This window comes from Lytechinus pictus, chromosome 14 (genome assembly GCF_037042905.1).
Source record: "Lytechinus pictus isolate F3 Inbred chromosome 14, Lp3.0, whole genome shotgun sequence".
In the NCBI taxonomy this organism is placed as follows: domain Eukaryota; kingdom Metazoa; phylum Echinodermata; class Echinoidea; order Temnopleuroida; family Toxopneustidae; genus Lytechinus; species Lytechinus pictus.
In genome coordinates, this window is record NC_087258.1 from 20,033,264 (window position 1) to 20,058,696 (window position 25,433).

General features: G+C 37.8%; 1 protein-coding gene across 2 annotated transcripts in view; it reads left to right on the forward strand.

The window, feature by feature from the left end:
* The first annotated feature begins 1,636 nt into the window (after positions 1–1,636).
* The window catches only part of LOC129275730 (DIS3-like exonuclease 2), a 43,572-nt gene continuing 19,775 nt past the window's right edge, over positions 1,637–25,433 (forward strand). The window contains exons 1-11 of one of the 2 annotated variants that reach the window (XM_064109789.1): positions 1,637–1,795; positions 8,650–8,839; positions 11,306–11,469; positions 13,754–14,006; positions 14,973–15,164; positions 16,564–16,683; positions 19,133–19,234; positions 21,431–21,584; positions 22,201–22,369; positions 23,422–23,518; positions 24,839–24,961. In XM_064109789.1, the coding sequence (XP_063965859.1) occupies positions 8,678–8,839; positions 11,306–11,469; positions 13,754–14,006; positions 14,973–15,164; positions 16,564–16,683; positions 19,133–19,234; positions 21,431–21,584; positions 22,201–22,369; positions 23,422–23,518; positions 24,839–24,961 (1,536 nt within the window). In that variant the 5' untranslated portion in view covers positions 1,637–1,795; positions 8,650–8,677. Of the gene's footprint in view, positions 1,800–8,649; positions 8,840–11,305; positions 11,470–13,753; positions 14,007–14,972; positions 15,165–16,563; positions 16,684–19,132; positions 19,235–21,430; positions 21,585–22,200; positions 22,370–23,421; positions 23,519–24,838; positions 24,962–25,433 lie in introns of both variants that reach the window. The other variant, XM_064109788.1, reaches the window with a different exon arrangement.

A 25,433-nucleotide genomic window follows, 5' to 3' on the forward strand; every position in this document is an offset into this window, starting at 1 on the left:
TTTTAAAAAAAAATCAATTTTGGTCAAAAGTGGATTTAGCTCCTTTTAGAATCAAGCTCTTCTTAAATAGCATAAAATCAGTAATAGAAGCCGGATTGCCATTGTAAGCAAAACAAAATGCTTGAAAATATGACAAACCGAAACATATATTAAATATATAATCATATTATGAGCAGAATGCTGCCGTACTTTGGCAAAAGGAAGCAAGTTACAAAAGTATCATTTGTTGTAAATGAGCAATGTGTATTCGTCATTTATTTTCTTTAATATTTTTCCATAGAACGATAATTTCTTCCCCAAATTTCGCCTAAATGTGCAACATACATAGGGTGTTTCAAAAACAAATACTAATTCAAATTTTACTGATGTCACTTGCTTCCCTTCGCCAAAGTTGGACAGAATGGATGAATACGAATTATTGAAGTATCAATTAAGTATATATTTAAAAACTCAATCAAACCAACACTTGCTATAATAAAAAAAGAGAAACAATGATATATAGTTATATACATGTATATATATATATATATATACAGTGTGAAAGAAATGGATGAAGAGAACAATGGTAGGCGTAGCTTAAATCAAGGTTCCCCAGAGCTATCTACCCTTTTGGAAAAATTGGTGATGCCGAAAAATGTCTCTGCCGGGAATCGAACCCGGGCCCCCAGCTTCGAACGCCGGTGCCTTAACCACTGGGTTCGATTCCCGGCAGAGACATTTTTTCGGCATAACCAATTTTTCCAAAAGGGTAGATAGCTCTGGGGAACCTTGATTTAAGCTACGCCTACCATTGTTCTCTTCATCCATTTCTTTCACACAATATTTAAATAAAAGAGTTGCCAAAGCTGTTGTACATGTATAACTTCACACACACACACACATACATATATAAATAATCTTCTCTTTACATATATATATATAATATTCTCTTTGTATTATCAGCTTCATGTTTATGCTGTCTTAGAAAAAAATTAGCCAAGTTCATTTTACTAAATAAAACGTGCAAGCTTGATTTGGATTATTTGGATCATTTGATTATTGGGCCTAGGTGCATTATGTACAAGAATAAAAAGGCACATGTTCATCACATGCACAGGAACTGTCATTATTTAATCTTTATTGAATTTAAAGAATATATTACGGAGCGATCAGGTGTTAAATTTCCCATTATCATCATTGTCTCTCGTTATTTGTCTGCTTTATTTGTCTATATACTCGCTATGACTAGTAGTGCAAACGCCAAGCAGTCAATCACCTATCCTTTCTATTATTATTATTATTATCATTTATTCGGCATTTCAAAATACATAAATTATAGTACAATACAAATTACATAAACAATAGGACATACGTGACATAGTACAAAGGACCTGGAATAGAGATGAAGGGGTTGCCTGGGTTTGGAAAAGGTTAACTAAATTACCATGACCCACATGTCTTCCTTCCCACACCCCTTTACCTCAATCCAGGTCAGTATAAGAATATAAAAAGAAACATATGAATTAAAAGTATCTATCTATCTATCTCTCTATCTATATATCTATCTATCTCTCTATCTATATATCTATCTATCTATCTATCTATCTATCTATCCTTCTATCCTATCTATCTGTTACGTCTGTCTACAAAAACACACGAGTTTGGACGTAGATGGCAGCATGCCGTAAAAAATCGAGCGAGTCTAATCTGGATTTTAATAGAATTCAAGTAAATTACTCTGATTTGCGATGGTTTGGAATCTCGTTTACATCTTGACTGTTCAAACATTTTAGTGAAATAGCGAACATTATCCTGTGCCTGTAAGTCTTCTTTTTTTGTATTTTACTTAGCATGTACTTGTATTTCTACAACGAAATGGGGAATGAATTAATTATGATGGTGCTAAAATCACTGACTGTAGTCCGACGTATTACGTTATTCGTATGGTTTATGTTGCGTTCACTTGGTTCAAGATTGCGAAATTGATGTGCAAGCGCGAACTGTGTTACGAAATGTCGCAATGTAGATCTACAGGCGCTAATGCAGTTTCGCACCGGCCGATTACCAGCATACCTCATCACCAATACTTGTTCCCAAATGTCATGACAAGTCTCTCAACAGTAGTCTAGTAGTACTATAGAGAGGCACACTGCCAATATTGGAGACTGTCTCCAATGAATGTGGGAGATTATTATCTCCAATAAATATCAGAGACTTTTGTAAAGAATTTGGGTATCCAATTTCAGAGACAGTCTCCAGTTTTAAGGAGATTCCTCATGAAAAATTACCCCTTTTCACCTTCTACACTAAAAATTCACCGTCTACTTTTGTTTTGATAAGGATTTTTGTTGTCAATCACACACAAAACAAATGGGCTTCTGACCGGCTCAGTGAGACAAAATTTTGGGTGGAAAAAATCATGCTTTTGTTGGTGTTGTTTCTTTTGTCCTTTTGCAAAGCAAGTCTCCAATATGGGAGATTGTCTCCCCTAGGCTATTGGAGAGAGTCTCCTATATTGGCCGTGCGCCTCTACTGCTCAATACTCAGTCACATTTCGAGGTCAATATACCCACCTCTTTTCCAAATATCGCGATCGGGAACGGCTGGTATTTCAGGAAATTCAGCTTTGATCTCGATGTCGTTGTTTGAATCCTCAGACATCACTTGATGGATCGCTTGGATTCGCCGTGCGCCATAATGTTGATATGGACTGAAGTTAGCAACCAAATTGTGCGAACATGTGGCGAACAAACTGCCAGCATGCTGCAGGTGAATCTTTTGGTCGCACAACTTCAGTCCATATCAACATTTCGGCGCACGGCGAATCCAAGCGATCCCCGAAGTGATGTCTGAGCCTGAGGATTCGAACAACGACATCGAGATCAAAGCTGAAATACAGCCGTTCCCTATGGCGATATGTGGAAAAAGAGGTGGGTATAATGACCTCGAAATGTGACTGAGAGACTTGTCATGACATTTGGGAACAAGTATTGGTGATGAGGTATGCTGGTAATCGGCCGGTGCGAAACTGCATTAGCGCCGATCTACATACCCCAGGACTTAAATTTCGTCATTTTAGGGCAAGGCCAGTTTGGCCTTGAAATACCCCATATTTTGGAGGGCATCAAGGCCACTACAGAGGGCACCAACCAAGGCCAAAATCTTTTTCCAAAGAATCCAAGAAGGGCATCGAAGCCGAAGGCCAATCTTTTTAGGTATGCTTTTCTTAGATGTCAAATGTACTTGTACAGGGTGCAACATAACTTTTTGAAGAACTTACCCAATTGAGCAAGTGAATTTTAGGCATTCAAAATTGTTGGAAAATACTTGCCCGAATATCAGAATATATTCACTTGCCCCCTAAAAATCTTTCAAAACAAGATTTTACCGCTTCAAAAGAAAGTAGTGCTGTTCTATGAACATGAAGTACCATTGCCCTTGTCCTCTTTTTACATGTAACATGAACTGATGTACCTTGTATTGTAAAATTGTATTTTCTTTTCAAAGTGATTTTATCTTGCCTGTCATGACCAAAATTAGTGTGTTGATATGCCATTTGAATAATTTCCTCTCTCATATATTTTTATGTACTTTTAAGTGACCATGGCACATAATAAAAAAGAGAATCTATGAAAATAATAAGAAAGAAAGAAAAAGAAAAATACAAGAAAGGAAAAAAAATAGAAAGAAAAGGAAGGGAGTGTGAATGAATGGGTAAAAGAAAGAAGAAAGGGGAGAAAGAAAGGAGATGAATGGAGAAGAAAGAAAGAAAAAATGAAAGGGAAAAAAGAAAAAAAGTGAAAAGAAAGACAGTAAGAATAAAAGGATGGAGGAAATAATAAAGGAAAGAAAAAAGGGTTTCCTTCATTCTTTGAAATAAATAAAGAAAGAAAAAAGGAAAGAAAAAGAAAGGAAGGGAAGATGAATGAATGTTTGAAAGAAAAAATAGAAAGAACAATAGGAAAAAATAGAGTAAGAAAAAAAAAGGATGAAAGAATGAATGAAGGAAATAAAAATGTTTCCTTCGTTCTTTGAAAGAAAGAAGAAAAACAGGGAGGGAGGAAGGAAGGATTAGCAGAAAGGAAAAAAGAAAAAGAATGAAAGAGAGGGATGAAAGAATGAAGGGAGGAGAGAATGAAAAAAGAAAAAAAATAATGGAAGGAGAGAAAGAGGGAGAGCAAGAGAGAAGGAAGCAAATAAGAAATTAAGGAAAGAAAGAATGAAAGAAATAAAAAAAGTAAATTTAAAAGGAAGGAAAGTAAGAGAAAGAAGGAAGGTAAGAAAAAAAATGAGAGACTTAAAAAAAGGAAAGAATTAAGAAAAATAAATGAACACAGAAAGCAAAGTATGCTAGGAAATGATAAGAAATAAAGATAGATGGAATGCAAAAAGGAATTCAGGAAGGATAGGATGAAGAAAGAAGGAATGGAAAAAAAGAAAGAAAAAGAAAAATCAGGAAGGAAGGTAAGAAAGAACAAAGTAAAAAAAAGGAAGGAAAGAATTAAGCTAAGAGAGAATGAAAGCAAGAAAGGAATGGAAAGAAGAAAGGATGACAGAAAGAATGAATTTAAGCAAAAGCAGAGGAAGGGAGCATAGACAATTTTAAGGGAAGAAATAAAGAAAAAAGGAGGAAAGTAAGAAAAGGAAGAAAGAAAAATGAACAGAGAGAGAGAAAGGATCAAGAAAGAAAGCTAGGAAAGACTGGAAATAAAGATAGATGTAACAAAAAAGGCAAGAAGGAAGGATAGAAGAAAGGATGAAGAAAGAACGATATAAAAATAAAAAATGAAAGGAAGAAAGAGGGGAAAAAAGTTAAAACTTCAAGCAAACAAAGAAAAATGTAATCATCTAACAATAATCTTACTGATATTTGTTTTATTCTAATATATTTTTAAGACTAAAATGTTTTAGAATTGAATAAAATTTCAAAGTGAAACATCAAACTTAAAAATTAGGTGAAACATCGCGGCATCACATGTACACAGGCATCTCTCTTCCCATTACAAGTTCGCACCGATGCAAGAAGACTCACAACGAAAGGAGAAACAACTAGACCGAGGCGATCTTGTAATGAAAACTCAAAAACTAGCTCCCATTTCATCACCAAATCAGTAATCTGAAAATCCATATACATTTAAAATAAATTTCCCTCCGATTTTGTGATTATTTTGGTGGAAAAACTGTTAATCATGTGAGATTATTCACTCTGATCCAAGAGTCTGCAAAAGTACCACTGCTCCGATCAATAGCTCCATGCTCCGATCCTGCATGCCTGCCACACACAGGCAGGAGGCCATGGCACGTGCGTGTGTTTGTGTGTAGATCAAAAAATTTAGCGCAAACTGGCTTGCAATTTGAATTGAGGGAAGTTGTTAACTTTGTTTTTTCTCTCTCTCTTCTGTATTTTTGCTTGTGAAATATGGGAGAACTTTGTAGACTTTAATCTCACAGTGAGAAAGGGCACAGCCGGTTTTGAAAAAGGGAGCACGTCGGCCAGTTTGAAAAAGGGCATAGCCTTTTCTGCAGTGAATTGTTCAATTATTTAAAGCCGCATCACGGCCAGTTATAGGGGCATCAACGGCCTGGCCGTCGATTAATTTAAGCCTTGATACCCCATATGTATTCTCGTTTCGGGTATTTTGATAATAAAATCATCCTTGTGTAGCAATGCCACATGATTTTTATTTTTAATTAAAACTTAAAATGTAAACTACACCGAGTGTCCCAGACAACCATAGGTGTATGCATATTATTAAAACTGCTCTACATTACAACCTGTGCTTGTCATGAAGAAAATTCCTCCTTATTTAACTCCCTGTTTGCTCACGTCTCAGATATCTAGATAAAAAGAATTGAAAAACAGTTCAAATTTACATTGGAATATTTTTTCCATTATTATTGTTATGAAATTTATAACAATATGAATGTATAGAGATAGTGTTATGAAGAAGGTAATTTTTCATGGTTTAAAAAGAGATATCTACAGTATATACAAGTTATTTTTTTTAAGAGTGAAAGGTTCAACAATTATTTGATTGCTTTTTTTTATATCTTTCTATATTACCTTTAGCAGATGATCTTTCAGTAACCTTGACAGTATTGGTAATGGTTCTATTGATTACAGATCATTAAGGATCTTCAAATGCAGGGCAGCTGTTGAAGGGAATTTATTTTACAACTACGAAACATTACTTGTGTAGTAGAATATTTCTCAACTTTGAGGAACAAAATAAAACAGAAGGGAATAAAGATTTTGATCATTTAGTCCTTCAAGACATCATTTTTTGTTCAAGGTGAAATAAACATCTGACATGGCAATGGAAAGATTTAATTTCAATGAACATTCACTGTTCAAAATGGATGTGGAAATCGGAAACAATGAACTTTGTTGATCAATTTTTTTTGAAATGTACTATGCTGATAAAAAAATTATATATCTGAAACTGTAATAATGTTCAAAATAAATGTTTGATAAATTGAATTCTTTTTGTTCTTTTTGTGAATTGATGGGAAGGGTCTTTAAAGAAAGCATAAGATACAAACACAACTCATAACCAATTCTCCATGGACACCTATGGGGGGGGGGTGACTAATATGAAATTCACCCATCCACATCTACATTGTATCTCTTCAAAATTTTGTAAAATTGTAAAATTGTTAAGTAGATGTATATCAACTTGTAAAACTTTAAATTAGAGGTAGGGTCTAAGTGTGGAATCAAACAAATATATTGATTTATAATATATTTTGAATATAATTTAATTAATTATTTTTCCTTAGAAGTCTATTTCTAGATCAACTTTTTTTTTTTTGGGAGGAGGGGGCTTTCAAAGTACATTTATATATCACAGTCGCATTCATTTTTAAGTACCTCTTAGGATGAATCAATAACTGCATCTGCGTAATAGTACCTCCCCCCACCTCTATAAATGAAAAGATAAAAAAATTGAATGGGAGAGCAATTTTACTGCACTTGTTTTCCACTTTCAAAGTAGTAAAAACATTATTCAGTTATAATTAATCGATAATTATTTCCAAAGAAAATATATAATTATTTTTTTCATTTTTTTGGGTATAAATATTTTAAAAATTGTTTCCTTTGATAAAGCTCCCGAATGATAAATAAAATCTCCACAATGATCGGTAATAGACTACAAATTAACGAACACATGGGACTACACGAAAATGTATACATCTTGCCGCAGCTGGCGCCCTTTCGGGTCGCTTTGTGACAACAAACTCTTCGAATATGACTTGTTCTCATTTCTCAAGCTGTCGGCAAATTTAGGCAAGCACATTGGCTATTAAGATTGGTACCATTCGAAAGCTGGGATTACATCGAGTTCAAAAACGATTGTACACTTATTGTACACACCCCTAACTTTTTGAGTAAAATGCGACTGAATCGACCCTAAAATACCACTAAATCCCCACTAAATTACGTCTTATGGAACAACGCATAAAATAGATCGAAATATATCGTAAAAAATCTAATTTTTTTATAAAAATGTCAAATATTCTTACCTTTATTTGAAACTATCTTGCTCGTAGTACAATTCAAAACTAGTCGCGAAATGACCCTGGAAGTGGAAGCTGTACAACCCGGAAGTGCTTCTGCGGAGAGGCGGGCTAAGCTAGAAACACGGACTTGCAACACTCGTTCACTGAAATAACGCACTCGTAAAACCTCATTTTTTTATGTAAGATGACTTTATTTATTCAATAAACATCATGAAATGAAAGATAAATGTATTTTCCACGGGTAAGTGACATAAAACAAACATAAAATGACGTTTGACTCACAATAACTTGACATTGAACAGAGGCATACATGTACAATGTACATGTACATTGTGTGGTGTCGGAATAGAACCCCCCGATTTTGCCGATCGTTTGTCGTCGCTACCTTGTGAATTAAATATAAGAAGTGAGCAGTTCCTTGATGCTTTGTTCTGTGATGGAATCGTCACTTTTTCATGTCCCGGTACACAAAGTCTATGCCTATGGGAAATGGAATTTCCGTTTTCAGACATGCTAAAACGGAATTTAACTTGATTTTCTGAAACGGAAAAGCCAATTTTTAGAAACGGAAAATCACTGTCCCTGTTGTGTATTCTTATATTATAACTTGCAGATCTCTAGAATAGATTTTCATTCGCAAAACAAATACTAGGGTCCACTCAAGGGTTCATTACAAGCCATAGAAGTCGTGTGTTGTGGACGCCAGAAGTGGCGTCGCAGCATGCGCGATCCGCTGGTTAGAAATCCACTGGCATGAGGGTCTAGCAGTTTTTTATCAAATTCATGACATTTCAACAATTTTATTTAACATGACATGCAAAAAGTGGAAAGGCATTCCAATTCTCTTTTTGATGAGAAGATAGGAAATTCCTTGTATCCGTGGTTCCTGCTCTAATTAATATTTTTTTAAATATCATGTTGAATAATGTTTTTAGTTTGAATTATTGATTTGTACCTCATTGACATTGTCATTGGCATTTTCAGACAACTTGTTCTCTCCTTTCAAATCTGTGACACTTAAACCCCTTTGTATTTTCCTTGCCGTTTCACAGTTTTTCCATCACGTGACTATATGTTTAAAATCAAATTCTCTTTTCAATCTGCGACACTGTCTTCAGCCCCTTCGTATTTTTCCTTACCATTTCACAGTTGTTACATCACGTGACCATATCCAGTCATGAACAAGGACCAACTCTCCACTTCTGTGAACTCCTTGCTGGAGTTGGACAACATCTCGGTGAACCCCAGCTACTCGGCGTCAGAAGAGGAGAGCGAACGGGTAGGGATGGAAGAACTTGACACAGAGATGGATGGTGAAGGGAAGAAGAAAAAGAAACAGGTAAGTGGATAAACGGGAATTAAATGGAAATAATAGGTATGAACTGGTCTAAATTGGTATAAACAACATCTCGGTGAACCGCAGCTACTCGGCATCAGAAGAGGAGAGCGCACGGGTATGGATGCAAAACTTGACACAGAGATGGACGGTGAAGGAAAGAAGAAAAAGAAACAGATAAGGGCTCTCTATCAAATGAAAGTGGCATTTTCAGTTATTATCTTTATTTGCTTGCCATCACCTGTGCCTGGGAGGCAAAGAGTTAACTGAAAATATTGGGGAATTAAAGGAGAATGAAACCTTTGGAACAAGATAGCTTGTGTGAAAACAGAAAAATCAAAGAAATAGATCAACAAAAGTTTGAGAAAAATCAGACAAATAATGAGAAAGTTATGAGCATTTGAATATTGCAATCACTAATGCTATGGAGATACTCAAATTGGCAATGTGACAAAGATGTGTGATGTCACTTGTGAACAACTCTCCCCATTACTTTAGTATATATTTCACTTAAATTGCCTGTTTTATCACATCTATCAGGAGATCATGTGTTCTTTCTATAGGAGGGCATGTAATACAGATTTTTAAAGAATACATCATGGATAAAGAGTTTGTATCACCATAAGAAAAAGAAAAAAGAGAAATTTTGAGTGTATTTTATAGTCCATCAAAGGGAAAGTTGTTCACATGTGACATCACACATCCTTGTCGCATTGCCAATGGGAGGATCTCCATAGCATTAGTGATTGCAATATTCAAATGCTCATAACTTTCTCATTATTTGTCTGATTCTCAAACTTTTTATGTTCTTATTCTTTGATTTTTCTCTTTCGACACAAGCCTACTTGTTCCAAAGGTTTCATTCCCCTTTAATTTAAGGTGTGAAGGTCAGTTGGACCACTACAACAGGATTTCCCCCTTACTCTCATGCAAATACATGTAGTGCAATTGGTTCTTCATTTCCAAAAGTAGGGACTCTCCTCTAACCAAGGCCTGCATATTTAGTCCTATCCAATGGACAAACCATTTTCCACTATACTTGTTGTGAATCCTTTGTTGCAATTTTACAACTAATAGATCAATTTTAGGTGTACATGTACATATAGTAAATCAGATTACATGTATTCTTTGTTGCAAGAAGCAGATCAGGGCCCCGTCTTACAAAGAGTTATGATTGATCCCATCAATCGCAACTATGGACAGCCAGCAACATCAACATCTATTATGCATGTTTGTTTCTAGCTATGATGTATATCTATAAATTCATTGATTTCTTGACATTTCGCTGCATTCTCCATTGTTTACAAAGGACATTTTGCACATTTCCTGTAGAAAAATTATGACACTGATGGATATCCATAGAGTTACGATTGATTGGATCAATTGTAACTCTTTGTAAGACGGGGCCCAGTAATTACAAATTTTGCAAGACATACATGTACAAGACATATGATTGATTAAGGGATTGTATAATAGACTTGTAATCGATCACAAGTTTCTTGCAACACCCCATAAGAGTGTCATGAAATAAACACCAGGGGCATACATGTATGATTCATTCATTCCATTCATTCATTCATTCATTCATTCATTCATTCATTCATTCATTCATTCATTCATTCATTCATTTGATTTTATTTATTTCCCACAAATCAAAGTACAAAAATACAAAAAGATCTCATTCTGAATTAACTTGAATTTATGAATTAAATGCAGATTAAAAAAGAAAAAAAAGTACAATCTAGAGTGTTACACTCAGACTGGAGGGACTTAAAGTAAAGCAAGATCTTGTTGTGGATTTACGCATTTACAAATAACTTACGCATTTATAATCATTGACAGCTGGAACTCAGATGGAATGCTTTATTGTTACAAAATGTGAAATAAACAAAATATGTTTTGTTAATATGTTCTTTTTTCATTTTGTTCTTAAAGATTTCAATTTCATAGGGCAAAATACATGTCACCTTGAACCTTGAAGAATAATCCCTTTCAGCAACTTTAAAGCTATCCCAAGACAAAAACGTTTTGTGTATCAGTGCGAGGTACCATCTTGAAGTAATTTGAAATTTCACTTAGTATACATAACATTTAAAATAAGTGTGCACCGTGCAAGTAAAAATGATTCTTGGTTTAAAACACAAGAGACCCAACAGGAGGCTGCATCATACGGATGAATGGCAGTGCGGCCTCTCTAAATACAGCTGGGTTTGTTCCTAGTATAACAGATCCTGGTAGGTGATTCCACATGTTGACAGTACATGGAAAGGACAGCTTGTAAGCGTCTGTGGTTGCGTTCGGGATAGCATACATTTATAAAGGCTGTAGTCATGTCGTCCAATATATATGCAGCTGGACCAATGGTAGGAGGAAAAGGTACAGCAACTAGACGATGATGTATTACATGGAAAGAGGGTACACTGAGCAAGAAGTTATTGTACTTGTAATTTGTGTTTCTATTTTTATCAGAAAAAGAGAAGGAGAAAGAAAGGAGACTACGTGGAGAATGAAGACAGTTGTGCGGAATTTGAAGTGAGAGCTCAGGTCGAGTCCGGGGACCCTTCCAACGATTCTGGATTAGCTGTTCAGAAGGGTTTGAAGGGAAGGGACCCATCGCCTGCCAAGAGCGGCCGGTGAGTTAACCCTAAATAGACTGGGCTATTTCGATGCCTAAGAAGACTGGGGGGGGGGGGCTGATTCAGCCCCCCCCTATGATCTCAGCCGTCGACCGCGCGATCGCGACGAAAATTGGCACGTGCATTACCCATGGCATAATCTGTGCAAAGTCTGTGGGATCAAATTTTCCGAAAAATCTCATAATTCATTAATTATGCTAATTTATGCGTAAAATCCAAGATTTGCTCTAATTAACTAAATAAGGCCTCTAAACTGCTAATTTTTTATTCACAGACTCTTTGAAGGATTCTGATCAAATGTACTTAAAAGAAAATTCAATATCACAATTCTTTTCTTATGTATTTTATTGTTTTTCAAATTTCTTATGTATTTCTCTGTTTTTCGACTTTTTGTATTTTATTGTTTTTTCAATGGAAATCGTCCGCTACTTTATTTTGACCATAAACAAGATGAAATTAATTGAGTTTGATTAGTAAAATTGAAAATAATGATACATTTATGAATTTTGGCTAAAAACACAATTTGCATTGGATTTGTACACAAATTCACGTTTTTGAGCAATTTTGGGTCGACATGCACTTACAAAATGTTGCGTAATTTCGGAACCACGTACCCGAGCGTTGCAAATTTGGTCTCAAAAGTTGCGCAAGACTTGAAAGAAAAAAGTCATGGAACGGCGCGGCGCCAGCTTTTCGCGTTACAGATTTATCGCGAAAAATGTCGAGGGGGGGGCTGAATCAGCCCCCCCAGTCTTTTTAGGGTTAAGGCGACCGCACACCTTACGACTGGTCTGCGACCCGATTTAGGAACAAATCGCATTTTGCTCATTTTCTGAAGATGTGAATGGAACATATCATTTTATTTGAGGTTGAAATCAATTGAAATAATAATATTATAACAATTTTGAAAGATTGCAAGCCCTTATTTTGGAGTAAAGTCCAAATTAGGTTCAAATCGTAGCCTATCGTAAGACTGCTATGACGTCATTACGACTAGATATTAAATTCGCTTTTATTCTAAGAAGGGTGATAGATAGCATAGTCACAAATTTGATCATAGGTATTCGTACGATGATTTCGAACATTACACAGTAATATATTCCAAGTCTCAATATTAGCATCAAATTCTATTACATTTTATTCTGAAATCGGGTCGCAGACCAGTCGTAAGGTGTGCGGTGGCCTTAAGACTGTTTTGTTTTACAAAGAATTGAATCTATTGAAATATTGAGCCTAAAGAGAATTCCATCCCTCCAATATTTGATTTGAACAAAAAGAATAAAAACAAAACAAAGCATGATGCTGAACATTTCATCAAAATTAAATATGAATTATTAAGAAAGTTATGACATTTCAAATTTTCTCATATTTTTACGATTTCACTATATTGCTTTTGTATATGATATGGGAAATATTTAGATTATTCCTTCATTAGGGCTGATAATGTAAAAAATAAGTTTTATCCTCACTGGTCCTTAATTCTTTATTCAAATTAGTATTTTTGTTTAGAATTCCCCTTTAATCATAAAAGCTTGGAGGAGGGGGCTAAGCAGCCCACTAGACATTATTTATCACAGTAAATTTGCAACAAAAGATAAACTCTCGCCTTGGAGTCTTTTGAGTATGTTATGAGACACAATTTATGGCACCAAGGTTCGCGGTTTGCTAGACTACACATGATTTTGTACCTGTACGACAACCCAAAATTACTAAAAATCATGATTTTACATGATTTGACAATTCGTCCAATACGGTGTGCCATCTATCGGTTGCAGCTCAGACAGGCCATGGGGGAAAAAGTCGACATCTGTTGCGTGCACTATTACTAAAGTGCATGCATGCGATTATTCAGTGCTGGCCGACGCGGCTCGACCGGATATTTGGTTTACAAGGGTCCAGGAGGTGGGAGAGAAATTTGCCTGCATATTTCTTTGCGAAATGAATACCGTTTTGGGTGAATTCTTGCCATACGGTTTTCATTTTTGAAGTATCACAGTCACATAATAGTACACTAGCACTGTGCACTGCCTGCGCCTGCACGCGATGTTGACCCCCAAGTTAGAAATTTGGTCCATTAGCTGCAACTCATACATGTAGATGGCGCACTGTCATATTGTGAATTCAGCACTGACACCATTAAACATCATATAATTGCATCAATTGTTCATCAAGAATATGTTTTAGGGCAGTAGATTAAATATCTTTCTTATGGTTGTGATAGTGGAAGTATAAAAGCCTCCTAAGTGCTATTAATAGTAATTTACCTGCCTGTAAATTCCAGTGGCCTGATGGTGCGGAAGCTCGAGTCCGGTGGTCGCTTCCGCACCAAGCTGGGTGGGGGCACCAGTCCCCTGAGCGGACACCCTGCCAAACTGTCCAGCACCTTCCCCAGGGAGGGGCAGAAGACCTTGGTCGATGGAGCCATGACGGCCAAGACCAGGAGGGGTTCGGCTAGTGCTCTCCATGGTAGCCCCGCACAGGACGGCATGAGCAGGAAGGACTCCAGTGGAATGGACAAGCTAGGAAGACATGGGGTGAGTAGTGATGGTGGTGGTGATGATGATGACAGTGGTGATGTTGATGATAATGATTATGATGATGACGATAATGATAGTGAGGATGAAGATGATGATGATCATGATAATGATGATTATGATGATGATGATAGTGATGATGATGGTGATTTTTTGTACAGTGGTGTTGGTGATGATGGTGATGATGGTGATGGTGATGATGACGATAATGAAGATGATGGTGATGGTGAGGATGAGGATGTTGATGATAATGGTTATGCTGATGGTGGTTATGATTTTATCGATGAAGTGGATGATGATAATGATGGTGATGATCTTGGTGAAGATGATAGTGATGGTGATGGTGTTGATGATGATGATGAAAATGAAGGTAGTCAATGTAGTATATGTACAGTGTAGATGACAACAGCATTGATCTATAATAGTCATGATGGTGGTGGAAATTTTTTTTTTACCAGGGTGGTTGTTTCTTAACCTTAACTGAAAATCTAATAATGCAGTACACAGATTCAGACTCTACCTCATTGTTTTCTCTGGAAAAATGCAGGAGGCAAAGATTAGATGATGATGATGGTGGTGATAATATTGATGGTGATGGTGATGATGGCGATGGTGGTGGTGATGATGATGATGAATGATGATGACAATAAGGATTGGGGAATAATAGAATGATGACAATGATGCTGGTGATGATGATAGTTGCTGCTGCTGATGATGATGATGAAGATGAAGATAGTGATGATGATGAAGATGATTTTGATTGATAATGATGATGTTGTTGATAGTGATGATTATGATGATGATGATGATGATGATGATGATGTTGTTGATAGTGATGATTATGATGATGATGATGTTGTTGATAGTGATGATTATGATGATGATGATGACGATGATGATGAAGATGGTGGTGATATTTCCGATAATAAACATGACAGTTGCTTATTCTATAATCTAATATTGCAGTCCACAGATTCAGGTCAGGGCGAGACTCCACCACATCACTTTGCAAGGAAAGATGCAGGAGGCAAAGACAAGCAAAAGAAGGGGAAGAATGGGGGAAAGGATAAGAAGCAAGGGAAGAAGGACGGACAGCCGTTATCTCCCGACCAACCCACAGATTCATCCGGTGCTACACCTAAGAAGCAATCATTCAAGGTACAGTTTGGAGTGGTTGACATTTTTTTCCCCTTCCACATTTTATGCCTCCACCCACTGTAGATTTTGACTAGAGGTTAATTGTGTTTTAGGTCGTCTGCCTGTCCTTCCTCTTGATACCGTTCTTGAGCAAGTAAAAGAATCATTTTCCCAATCAACTTTAAAGGACAAGTCCACCCCAACAAAAAGTTGATTTGAATAAAAAGAGAAAAATCCAACAAGCATAACACTGAAAATTTCATCAAAATCGGAGGTAAATTAAGAAAGTTATGACATTTTAAAGCTTCACTGAATTAAAAAAAACAGTTATATGCTCATCCTGGTCGGTATGCAAATGAGGAGACTATTGACATCATCCACTCACTATTTCTTTTGTCTTTTATTGAGTGAAATATGAAATATTCTAATTTTCTCCTCGTTGTCAAGTGAAAAAACTATTAATTCCTCCCTGAACATGTGGAATTAGCACTGTTTGATACTATGTGGTACAGTCAAGTTGGTCCTTATTGTCAAATCTGTAAAAAAGGAAATATTGTATAATTCAAACGATAAAAAAAAGAAAAAGTGAGTGAGGGACATCATCGTCTGTCTCATTTCCATGTCACTGAGTTGTGCATATCACTATTTTGTGAAAAATAAGCGAAAGTTTAGAATGTCATAACTTTCTTAGTTTACTTCCAATTTTGATAAAATTTTCAGCGTTATGCTGGTTTGATTTTTCTCTTATTCAAAACAACATTTTTCTGGGGTGGCCTTGACCTTGGAATATGGATGTTCTCTAATTAGTTTTGAGTATCAAGGTCAAAGGTCAAGGTGACAGGTCATTTTTTGTATTGAAATATCTTGTATGAAGTGGCCTCAACTTCAAACTTAGTCCATGCAGGATGGAAGGACAATGATTAGATTTGAGAGTCATGAGGTCGAAAGTCATCGAGGTCATTATATACCTGTTGTTCTATAACTAAAGATCCATGTAATTGATGATTTTCAAACTTGTCTCATATCTGTATCTGTGAGTGATTATGATGTTTTGGAGACATAAGTCTACTCTAAAGGTCAAAGGTCATTAGGCCCTTTCACCTTTATTTATTGCAATATTTCATTCTTGTGACAACCAAAGACACGTGTCAGGGGTCAGCCTCGACCTTGCTCATGTATGCACATCGATGTGACAATAGTCTTGCTAGATATGGGGGTTAAACAGTCAGAGGTCAAATATGAATAATATTGATAAAATTTAGGTTAAAATTCAGTTTGTAGTTTGATTTTCTACATGAAGAGAATTATTTGGTTTTCTGCATCATTGGTGAATTTCCCAGATGTCTGTACAAATATTACAATTTTTGTTGTTGTTGTTGATCTTCCCTCATTGGAAATGTCCACACTTTTCTTTTGACAGCCGTTCAACAACTACTGGATTCAAGAAGACGTGACCAAATTTATGAAACAAGGCAAAGTGGTGAAGGGGACGCTACGGATCAACCCCAAGAACTTTGAGGAAGCGTATATTGATTCACCAGTAAGTATGAGCTCTTTTTAAATTATTTTGAATGATATGCATTATCTGGTTTGCTAATCAATGGCAGTCCCTTGTTTTCCAGTCTTTGGCACAACTAGTCCTAGGGGTTCATTTCCAGTTCGTCGAATGCCAACTCATCTACTATCATTTGGTCTACCATCGGTTCGTCCACTATCCACATGGTCTAATTGCCAATTCGTTCACTCACCATTTCGTCTAATAACCAGTTGGTCTAATAGTCATTTAATCCATATACCATTTGGTCTAATTGGACTAAGTGTTAATTGTGCAAAATGAATGAAAATGAAATGGATATTAGACCAACTGGTTGTGAGATGAAATGGTGATAGACGAAATGGTGATTGGACGAAGTGATGATTGGACCAAATGGTTAATGGACCAAATGGTTGTTAGACGAAATGTTGATGGACAGAATGGCATTAGACGAAATGAAAGTAGACCATGTGGTGAGTGGACGAATTGGCCATTTACCGTCCGGGGTCCTGTAACACGAAGGTTAGCAATTAATCGTACGCTTGATTTTCATGATTAGTTGTATATTGTTGTCAATGCAATCAATCATAGAAAGTATGCTTCGATCATTGCTAAGCTTTGTGTTATGGGCCCCGGATTGGACATTGATGTATGGAAATTCTCTTTCCCAAAGCTAACATCGAGGGCCTCCTGAGTCGTGCGGTGGGGAGTTGAGAGGACTGCAGAGCTGCCAAGTAGTACTGATTTTCAGTATTTAGTACTGAAATGTGAGAAAAATACTGATAATTTAATGTAAAATACTGATTTCTAAAGTTTCAGCTTCATGTGTTGTCCTATGGTATTTTTTGAAAATACTGATTTCTTCACCGAAATACTGATTTTCAACTTTAAAAATACTGAAATGTTCTTTTTCAGGTTGGCAGCTCTGGGACTGGCACTGGGTTAGCGATTGGGAGTTGGGAGGCTCTCTATGTTAGCTTAGGGAGAGAGAGCTTCTATACATCCATGTCCAATTTGAACATACAACTGGGTATTGAAGCCAGTAGCAATGTCAGTGACAAGCAAAGATGGGCCAACTGATCATGGCGTGTACTTGTATCTGGGTGGTGTCATACTGTGTGATGTTGGTATGAGATGTGCGCAAGCCGATTGTCCTACATTCCTGTAATAGTTTAGCGGTTGTATGTGAAATTTCTTTTCAGTTTCTTGTTTCATGTATGAAAGATGTGGCTCACTCTGGACAAGGATCAATTATAGAGTTGGCCATTCGGGCTTATGGAGATGTCAGATAGAGAACCCCCTATACCATCACTGTTGAACCAAATTATATACAGTGTATATCCCTACCATTCAGGGGACAGCAAAGAGTGGAGGTGCCGTTGCTGATTGGTCTTAGGCGCCAGGCTGTACATGGAAAGCCTGGGGTTCGATCCCCGGCCACGGCACCTATGCTCTTCTATCCTGCAATCAAATAAAATGGAAATACGTTACGCATTATTGGTAACTAGGTTTGCACTTGTTTGTTTGAAAAAAAATCAGGGGACAGCATTTCCAGGGTTTCAGTTGGGCTAGTTTCCATTTAATTTTTCCCCAAAGTGACCAAACAAAAATCTAAAAGAGAAAAAAAAAGAGAAAAATGGAGGAAGGGAAGTGAGGGATATTGGAAAAAAAAAAATTTGCCTTCGATACCTATCCTTTATTAAAAAAAGGAAAAGGGAAGAGAAATGCTCTTTGAGTCATGGCCATCACCCACTCTCCGTAGAAATACCTAGTCTGCCTGCAGGCACAGACCTTTAATTTTACATCTAGTGTATATTGCAGAGTCTGAAGTAGGGAGACTAGATTCACTCGACTGTTTCTACCAAATTTGATATGATGATGAGTCTAGTCTCCGACCCAGTCATATTGGCCCGAATTCACAAAGGTGGTTTTGAAAACTCACGGTTGAGTCCATGGTTTATGCAGATTTCCTGTATAAATTACGTTTAATTTAGTGCGTATCGGGCGCGTGTTTAAAAAATTTCCAATGCTGATGCGCGCTTTTGTCACAGTGCGCCAAATTGACGCCTGTTGCCGTAGTTATCCACGCTATGTTATTCATGAGTCCACTGTTTTTATTCATGAGTCCACTCTTCAAACAGTGGACTCATGAATAAAATTGCGTATCTTACCATGGTAACAGGCGTCAATTTGGCGCACTGTGACAAAAGCGCGCATCAGCATTGGACTTTTTATACGAGCGCCCGATACGCGCTAAATTAAGCGTAATTTATACAGGAAATCTGCATAAACCATAGATTCAACCATGGGTTTTCAAAACCACCTTTGTGAATTTGGGCCATTATTTGTTGAATTGTCAAATTTGAATCTGTGCTTGCAGACCAAAGATTACCCTTGTGCTACCCCTTACTGACCATTCATGTAAAAAATGTATTCTCTCATTGTTAATGAACAGGATGGTGGTGCCGATATCTTCATCGATGGTCTTCACGCCCGCAACAGGGCGCTTCAGGGTGACGTAGTAGCAGTGCAGATCCTTACCGGGGAAGTGATCATGGTGAGAATTGGATTGATTCATCCTTCAGTGCTTTTACCATTATACCAGGGTTCCGTCTTACAAATAGTTACAATTGATCCGATCAACCTCAACTGTATGGAAGTCCATCAATGTCGTAATTTTTTTCTACAGGAAATTTGCACGATGTTCTTTGTTAACAAAGAGAAGCACACTAAATTTTCGAGAAAACAATGAATGTATGAATACAAAGCATTTATCTAGAAAATACTTTAGATGTTGAAGTTACTGGACTTCCATAGTTGTGGTTGATCAGATTTATTGTAAATCTTTGTAAGACGGGGGATGGGGGGACAGGTCTGAGGGGAAGGGGGGGGGGGCAAATGAAGAAGCAAGTGGTAGAGGAGAATAGGAGAGTTGGGTAGAGGAAGGAGGATGGTCAAAGGGGAAGGGGGGACCGAAGAAGGAATGGAAGAAGCAAGTGGTGGAGGAGAGTACGAGGGTTGGGCTGAGGAAGGAGAATGGTCAAAAGGGAAGGGGGCAACCGAAGAAGACATGGAAGAAGCTTGTGGTGGTGGAGAGTAGGAAGGTTGGGCTGAGGAAGGAGAATGATCAAAAGGGAAGGGGGCGACCGAAAAAGACATGGAAGAAGCTTGTGGTGGTGGAGAGTAGGAGGGTTGGGCTGAGGAAGGAGAATGATCAAAAGGGAAGGGGGCGACCGAAGAAGACATGGAAGAAGCTTGTAGTGGTGGAGAGCAGGAGGGTTGGGTTGAGGAAGGAGGATGGTCAAAGGGAAAGGGGGCAACCGAAGAAGACATGGAAGAAGCTTGTGGTGGTGGAGAGTAGGAGGGTTGGGCTGAGGAAGGAGAATGGTCAAAAGGGAAGGGGGCGACCGAAGAAGACATGGAAGAAGCTTGTGGTGGTGGAGAGTAGGAGGGTTGGGCTGAGGAAGGAGGAGTGTCAAAGGGGAAGGGGGTGACCGAAGAAGACATGGAAGAAGCTTGTGGTGGTGGAGAGTAGGAGGGTTGGGCTGAAGAAGGAGAATGGTCAAAAGGGAAGGGGGCGACCGAAGAAGACATGGAAGAAGCTTGTGGTGGTGGAGAGTAGGAGGGTTGGGCTGAGGAAGGAGGAGTGTCAAAGGGGAAGGGGGTGACCGAAGAAGACATGGAAGAAGCTTGTGGTGGTGGAGAGCAGGAGGGTTGGGTTGAGGAAGGAGGATGGTCAAAGGGGAAGGGGGCAACCGAAGAAGACATGGAAGAAGCTTGTGGTGGTGGAGAGTAGGAGGGTTGGGCTGAGGAAGGAGAATGCACTGAGAAGAGTGAAGTGGAGTGGGTGGGGGGTGAGGGTGATCTCTATGAGTGCATGATGAATACAGCCACCCTGAAGTTGGGGACTATACCCAGCCCACTACTAGTATACTGTTTACTATGGCTTTTAGTAGAAATTCATGACATCCTTCCAAACCTCTTTGTGCGTATACATGTAAGTTGCCCTTAGAGAATAGTCAGTGGCATATGAATATGCAAGGAAACCTGCTATTGAAAACCTTGGCCCCGTTTTACAAAGAGTTTGGATTGATCCGATCCACCAGAACTATGGAAAGCCAGTAATGTCAGGAAATGAAATGCAAGTTGATGTGTACTCATGCATTCTTCGTTGTCTTGACAATTCAATATGCTCCTCATTCTTACAAAATGACATTGTGCAAATTACCTGTAGCAAAACTTATGACATTGATGGATATCCATATAGATTGATCAGATCAATCACTTTGTAAGACGGGACCCTGGTGATTGAGAAAGTGAAGTATGAAGCATCATTTTCTTTGATAGTTGAAAGGGATTTTTCTTTGTACATTACCTACATGCTTCAGTATGAATATCATGAATCACTTCAAAATGAGAAATCATGGAATTGACATCACATGACACATTGGGAGATGCTACTCTTATGAAAACCGACTTGCTCTCAGCTTGGACTTGCTCTTTAATCTGCAATGTATTATATTGGCCTGGTTCCTAACATTTAGAACCAAGCCAATAATACACTGACTTCAATGGGGCTAATTATGTATGCATGAGGTCATATCTCAGGCCCCCATGGACCGATTCCCGCCAAATGTTAGTAACGGGGTTTTTTCATCATGCTCTACCAAAATATGGTATCAAAAATGCTGAAATGCTTTAAAAAAAGTTTTTTGTGATGTCATCACTTTTGTACTCTATTATCATGTGACAGACGCCCAAGTCACAGAGGATGAGTACTCCGAGGAAACTCCTTGCCAACCAGCCAATCATTGCCGTCTCAGAGAGCCCAGACAGGCTGGGTTCATCAACCCCAGGCTCCTCCACCCCCAAGAAGGTGGGAGGAAGGTACTTCTTTGGTAGTCAAGGTATGTTAATAATGATATGACTAGGTGGGTGTTTTATAATGCTGTTCAGAATAAAGCTAGTTTTGAGGCATGATATGAAGATTTTGATGCTGTCAATACTTTGAGCGAAGGAGGGAGGTGTATCCAAAGGTGCGGGGCAATAGATAAAAAGGCATGGTCTCCATATCCTCTTAGGTGTGAGATGGGTAAGGTACATGAAGAGTGAGTGACGTTAGTGCCAGATGAGCACAAGCCAGGACATAAATGGCGTTGTTCTGTTATTGAAGTCACGTATCCTGGAGCTAAAACATGGACAGCCTTGAAAGCCAGGAGAAGGATTTAGAATTTTATCTGGTACTTTATTTATAGCCAGTGGAACTCCCTAAAACAGGTGGATATGATCATATTTCTTTGTGCCAGTAAGCAGGCGAGCCCCAGCATTCCACAATAATGATAAAAATAACCTCATATTGACCCAGGGTAGCAACGAAATTGCACCCATAATGGGCTCATGTAAAGCAACAATTATCCTTATTTTTCGCAATTGCTAAGAGACATTTTGGAGTTCTTATATTTATACTTTATTGCAACTGGAAATGATCGTAATTTCTTCCAATTTTGTTTTTATCCATCAAAGGAGACTTTGACACAAGTAGCCTGAATGAGCTTGATGTAACAGACAACATGAGTAGCTTACATCTCAATGACTCTGAGGCAGCGTTTGGTTTCGCTGACGTCTCGGCTACATCAGGTGAAGAGCAGGACAAGGTTGGAGACTTGGTACGCAGGGAGTGGTCTGACGCCAGGTGAGTATCAAGAGATGCTTATGTTGCACCTGATACCTCTTTTGCAGAAGTCTCTAAGCACTTCACAATAAATGCAACATAATTCCCGTGTGTGAAGACCCAGTTCATGACAAAATCCTCCATTTGAGAACACTATACCCCAGTTTCCCTCAATCAATTCTCTTCTCCAAGTAAGACAAACCATAACTGCCCCAAGCAAGCAATTTAAGTATCAAAACACCTGTTTCTTGACCTCGGTCCGAAGATAACACAACAGCCCGAGGGCGGTCCCTGCAAAGCATGCCGTCATTTTAATTCACTTACTTTCCTTATTTCAAGGTCGATTTTCTTCGTTCGAAATTGAAAATGGACTAACAATGGATTTCTGAATACAATATGCCTTTGAAAACGTGATTAAATATCGAATACAATAATTTCATTCCGAAGGTCCTACTACAGGCAGAGAAGTCTTAGGTAATAGCACAGCTGTTGTTTATCATTTTGTCCTTGGCTCAACGCTCATAATCTGGCCTGTGGAGGTAAAATTGAGACAGCGGGGATTACCTGGCCTAGCGGGGTTGATCAGGCGGGTGTTTCATAAAGCTGTTCGTAAATAAAGAGCGACTGGTGATCCTGTCTTGCGGTAAATGGTACACACCATTGGCGATGATTTAGCGCGCGAGAAAGGATCACCAGTCGTTCTTAAAGTCGCTCTTAACTTACGAACAGCTTTATGAAACGGCCCCCTGGGCTTGGAAATGATTTTGGGATTTACAAACGCAAAATGGGGTATAGAACCGCAGTTTGCAATCTGAACTGCGGTCTTTCTCCAAACGGGGGTTTGACGTAATGTGTTGATCGACGGGGATTTAGTCTAGGCCGGTACTTCCGAGTCACAAGGTCGCTGGAGAAAACCACATCAACTTTGTACTCATTACTCGTCCGGAGGCATAGTCCAATGCTGGCAAATGTGGCCTCAAGATAGGCCGCAACTACATCTCTGTTGATCAAAATTTGAGTCTGGGTCTGTGCCTGCAGACTTGTACCTGATGATTACCATTATTTGATCCTAGGTCCGAGGTTTCATCAAGTAGTGAAGTGGTAGAAGACACACCCCGTACGCCAAGCAACAACAAGGGATCCTCAACCAGTGGTGGTGGCACACCTCAGGTAAGGCCATTTCTTCAATCGATTCACCTAATCTCATTAAGCTTGTTATCAACGGCAGTTTTCAGACTGGAATTATAATATGTGACACTCCCCCCACAAAAAAAAAAAAAAAAAAAAAAATAAGTCGCCAGGGAAGGTTCTCTGTATAAAGCCAAAATGATATTTTGGCTTTAAGGACGTTCCACAGTTAAGGTGAAATCCATGTCATCTTCACCAAACTTTGCACATAGATACTTTAGAACCTTAATATTCGAAATATGCAAAAATTAACATAGGTCCATGTGCTTGATTTTTTGCTATAGAGCTTCAAAGTTCACTCAAATTGATGTTCTTAAGAATTGCGCATTCAAAAGAATTTGGCATTTTTAGACCGCCCAAGATTACTACAATGAGTTTAAACCTCTATTACTCAGTCAAAATACATGAAAAAGTCATCAAATTTCGCAAGAGAATTAATAATTGTATCGTTAGAATGGAGAATCTATTTATAGTGCTATTTGTTTGCAATTTTAAGTTTAACAGCACTGTCAATTCTTAAAAATGGCGTAAAAGATAACAAAATCCCAATCTAAAAATGTGAAATTTTAGTAACAAACTACAAAAGTACAATAAATGCTGCACTTTATTAAAAATCCATGTCATTTTCACCAAAATTTGCAGAGTTGTAGAAGATGGTATTCCTAAGAGGTACAAACATTAAAAAATAGGGGTTCATGTGCTTGTTTTTAAACTATCAGCATTTTTATTAGAGCAAATGTGCTTTTTAAAACACCAAAAATGCGCCGAATGCTTTGTATCTATATGTGAAGAAAAATCAAAACCACTCTACCATTTATACAAACTGGCGGTAATATTCGTGATTCTTGGCAGCACTGCAGAGTAAAGTATTTTGAAATTGTAGACATTTTTTTTTGAATGGTTCATGGAATAATTCAATTTTTTTGCTTCATGAAATAACGCATCGGATCTGCAGTTAAAGTGCAAAAGATGAGAAAAATCAGCTCATACCCGCAGCTAATTAATCACCTGTTCATCCATTGTGACGTCAGCGCGCAGAGTGTAAACTATGCGCAGATCATAATGCGCATAAACATAACTGTGGAACGTCCTTAAATAGTAAAAATTAAAAATTAACTTTAATAGCAGCACGAATCATTCTTCTTTATACTCGCACAATGCAAACGTTTGTATTCATTATTGTAAATGTGTTCATTATACAAAAAGTCATCACTGTAAATATTTTACTTTTGTTGAGACTCTTACTCCTAATCGGGGGTCGATATAGTTAAATAAAATCTTATCTTTATCTTTTTTTATTAGAAATTCCGTGGAACGCTTGAAGACGATCCCCGAATGGCACCCAAGACAGGGAGGGTCGTGTACATCTGTGAATACAAACATTCCAGAGCAGCCAGTGGTCATCTAAAGCTTCCATCTAACCCGGTAAGGAAGATAAGTGTATTCTACCATCCCTTGACAAACGGAAGCAACTCTGTGGAATGAGATTCTTAGTAAATGAGGATGTGTAAATTCTTGGTTTTGAAATGTCTATAGTTCAGGAGTTAAGGGCTATGGGACTCAAATTCTTTTAGAATCATGTAGCGCATACATGTACAGAATACATGTATATACCAAATTAAGAGAAAAAAAGTCAATTTTGATAAAAAAAAACTTATAGTTGCTTCCTGATGGCATAGGACAGCAGAATTGCTGTACAAAGTCAAAAAGATGCGTCTTGTGACTGAATTCGAACTATTAGAAGTTTGTTATAAAAAAGTACAGTCTTCTCAGCCAAGTTTGTAGGCCCGAAAACTAATTGTATTGAAGATAGTAGTAAGCAACTAATCTCTGTCCGTGAAAGTGAATGGATGAGGTGATGATCCATGTTTTTCTCATCCAATTATACCGTAAGGTG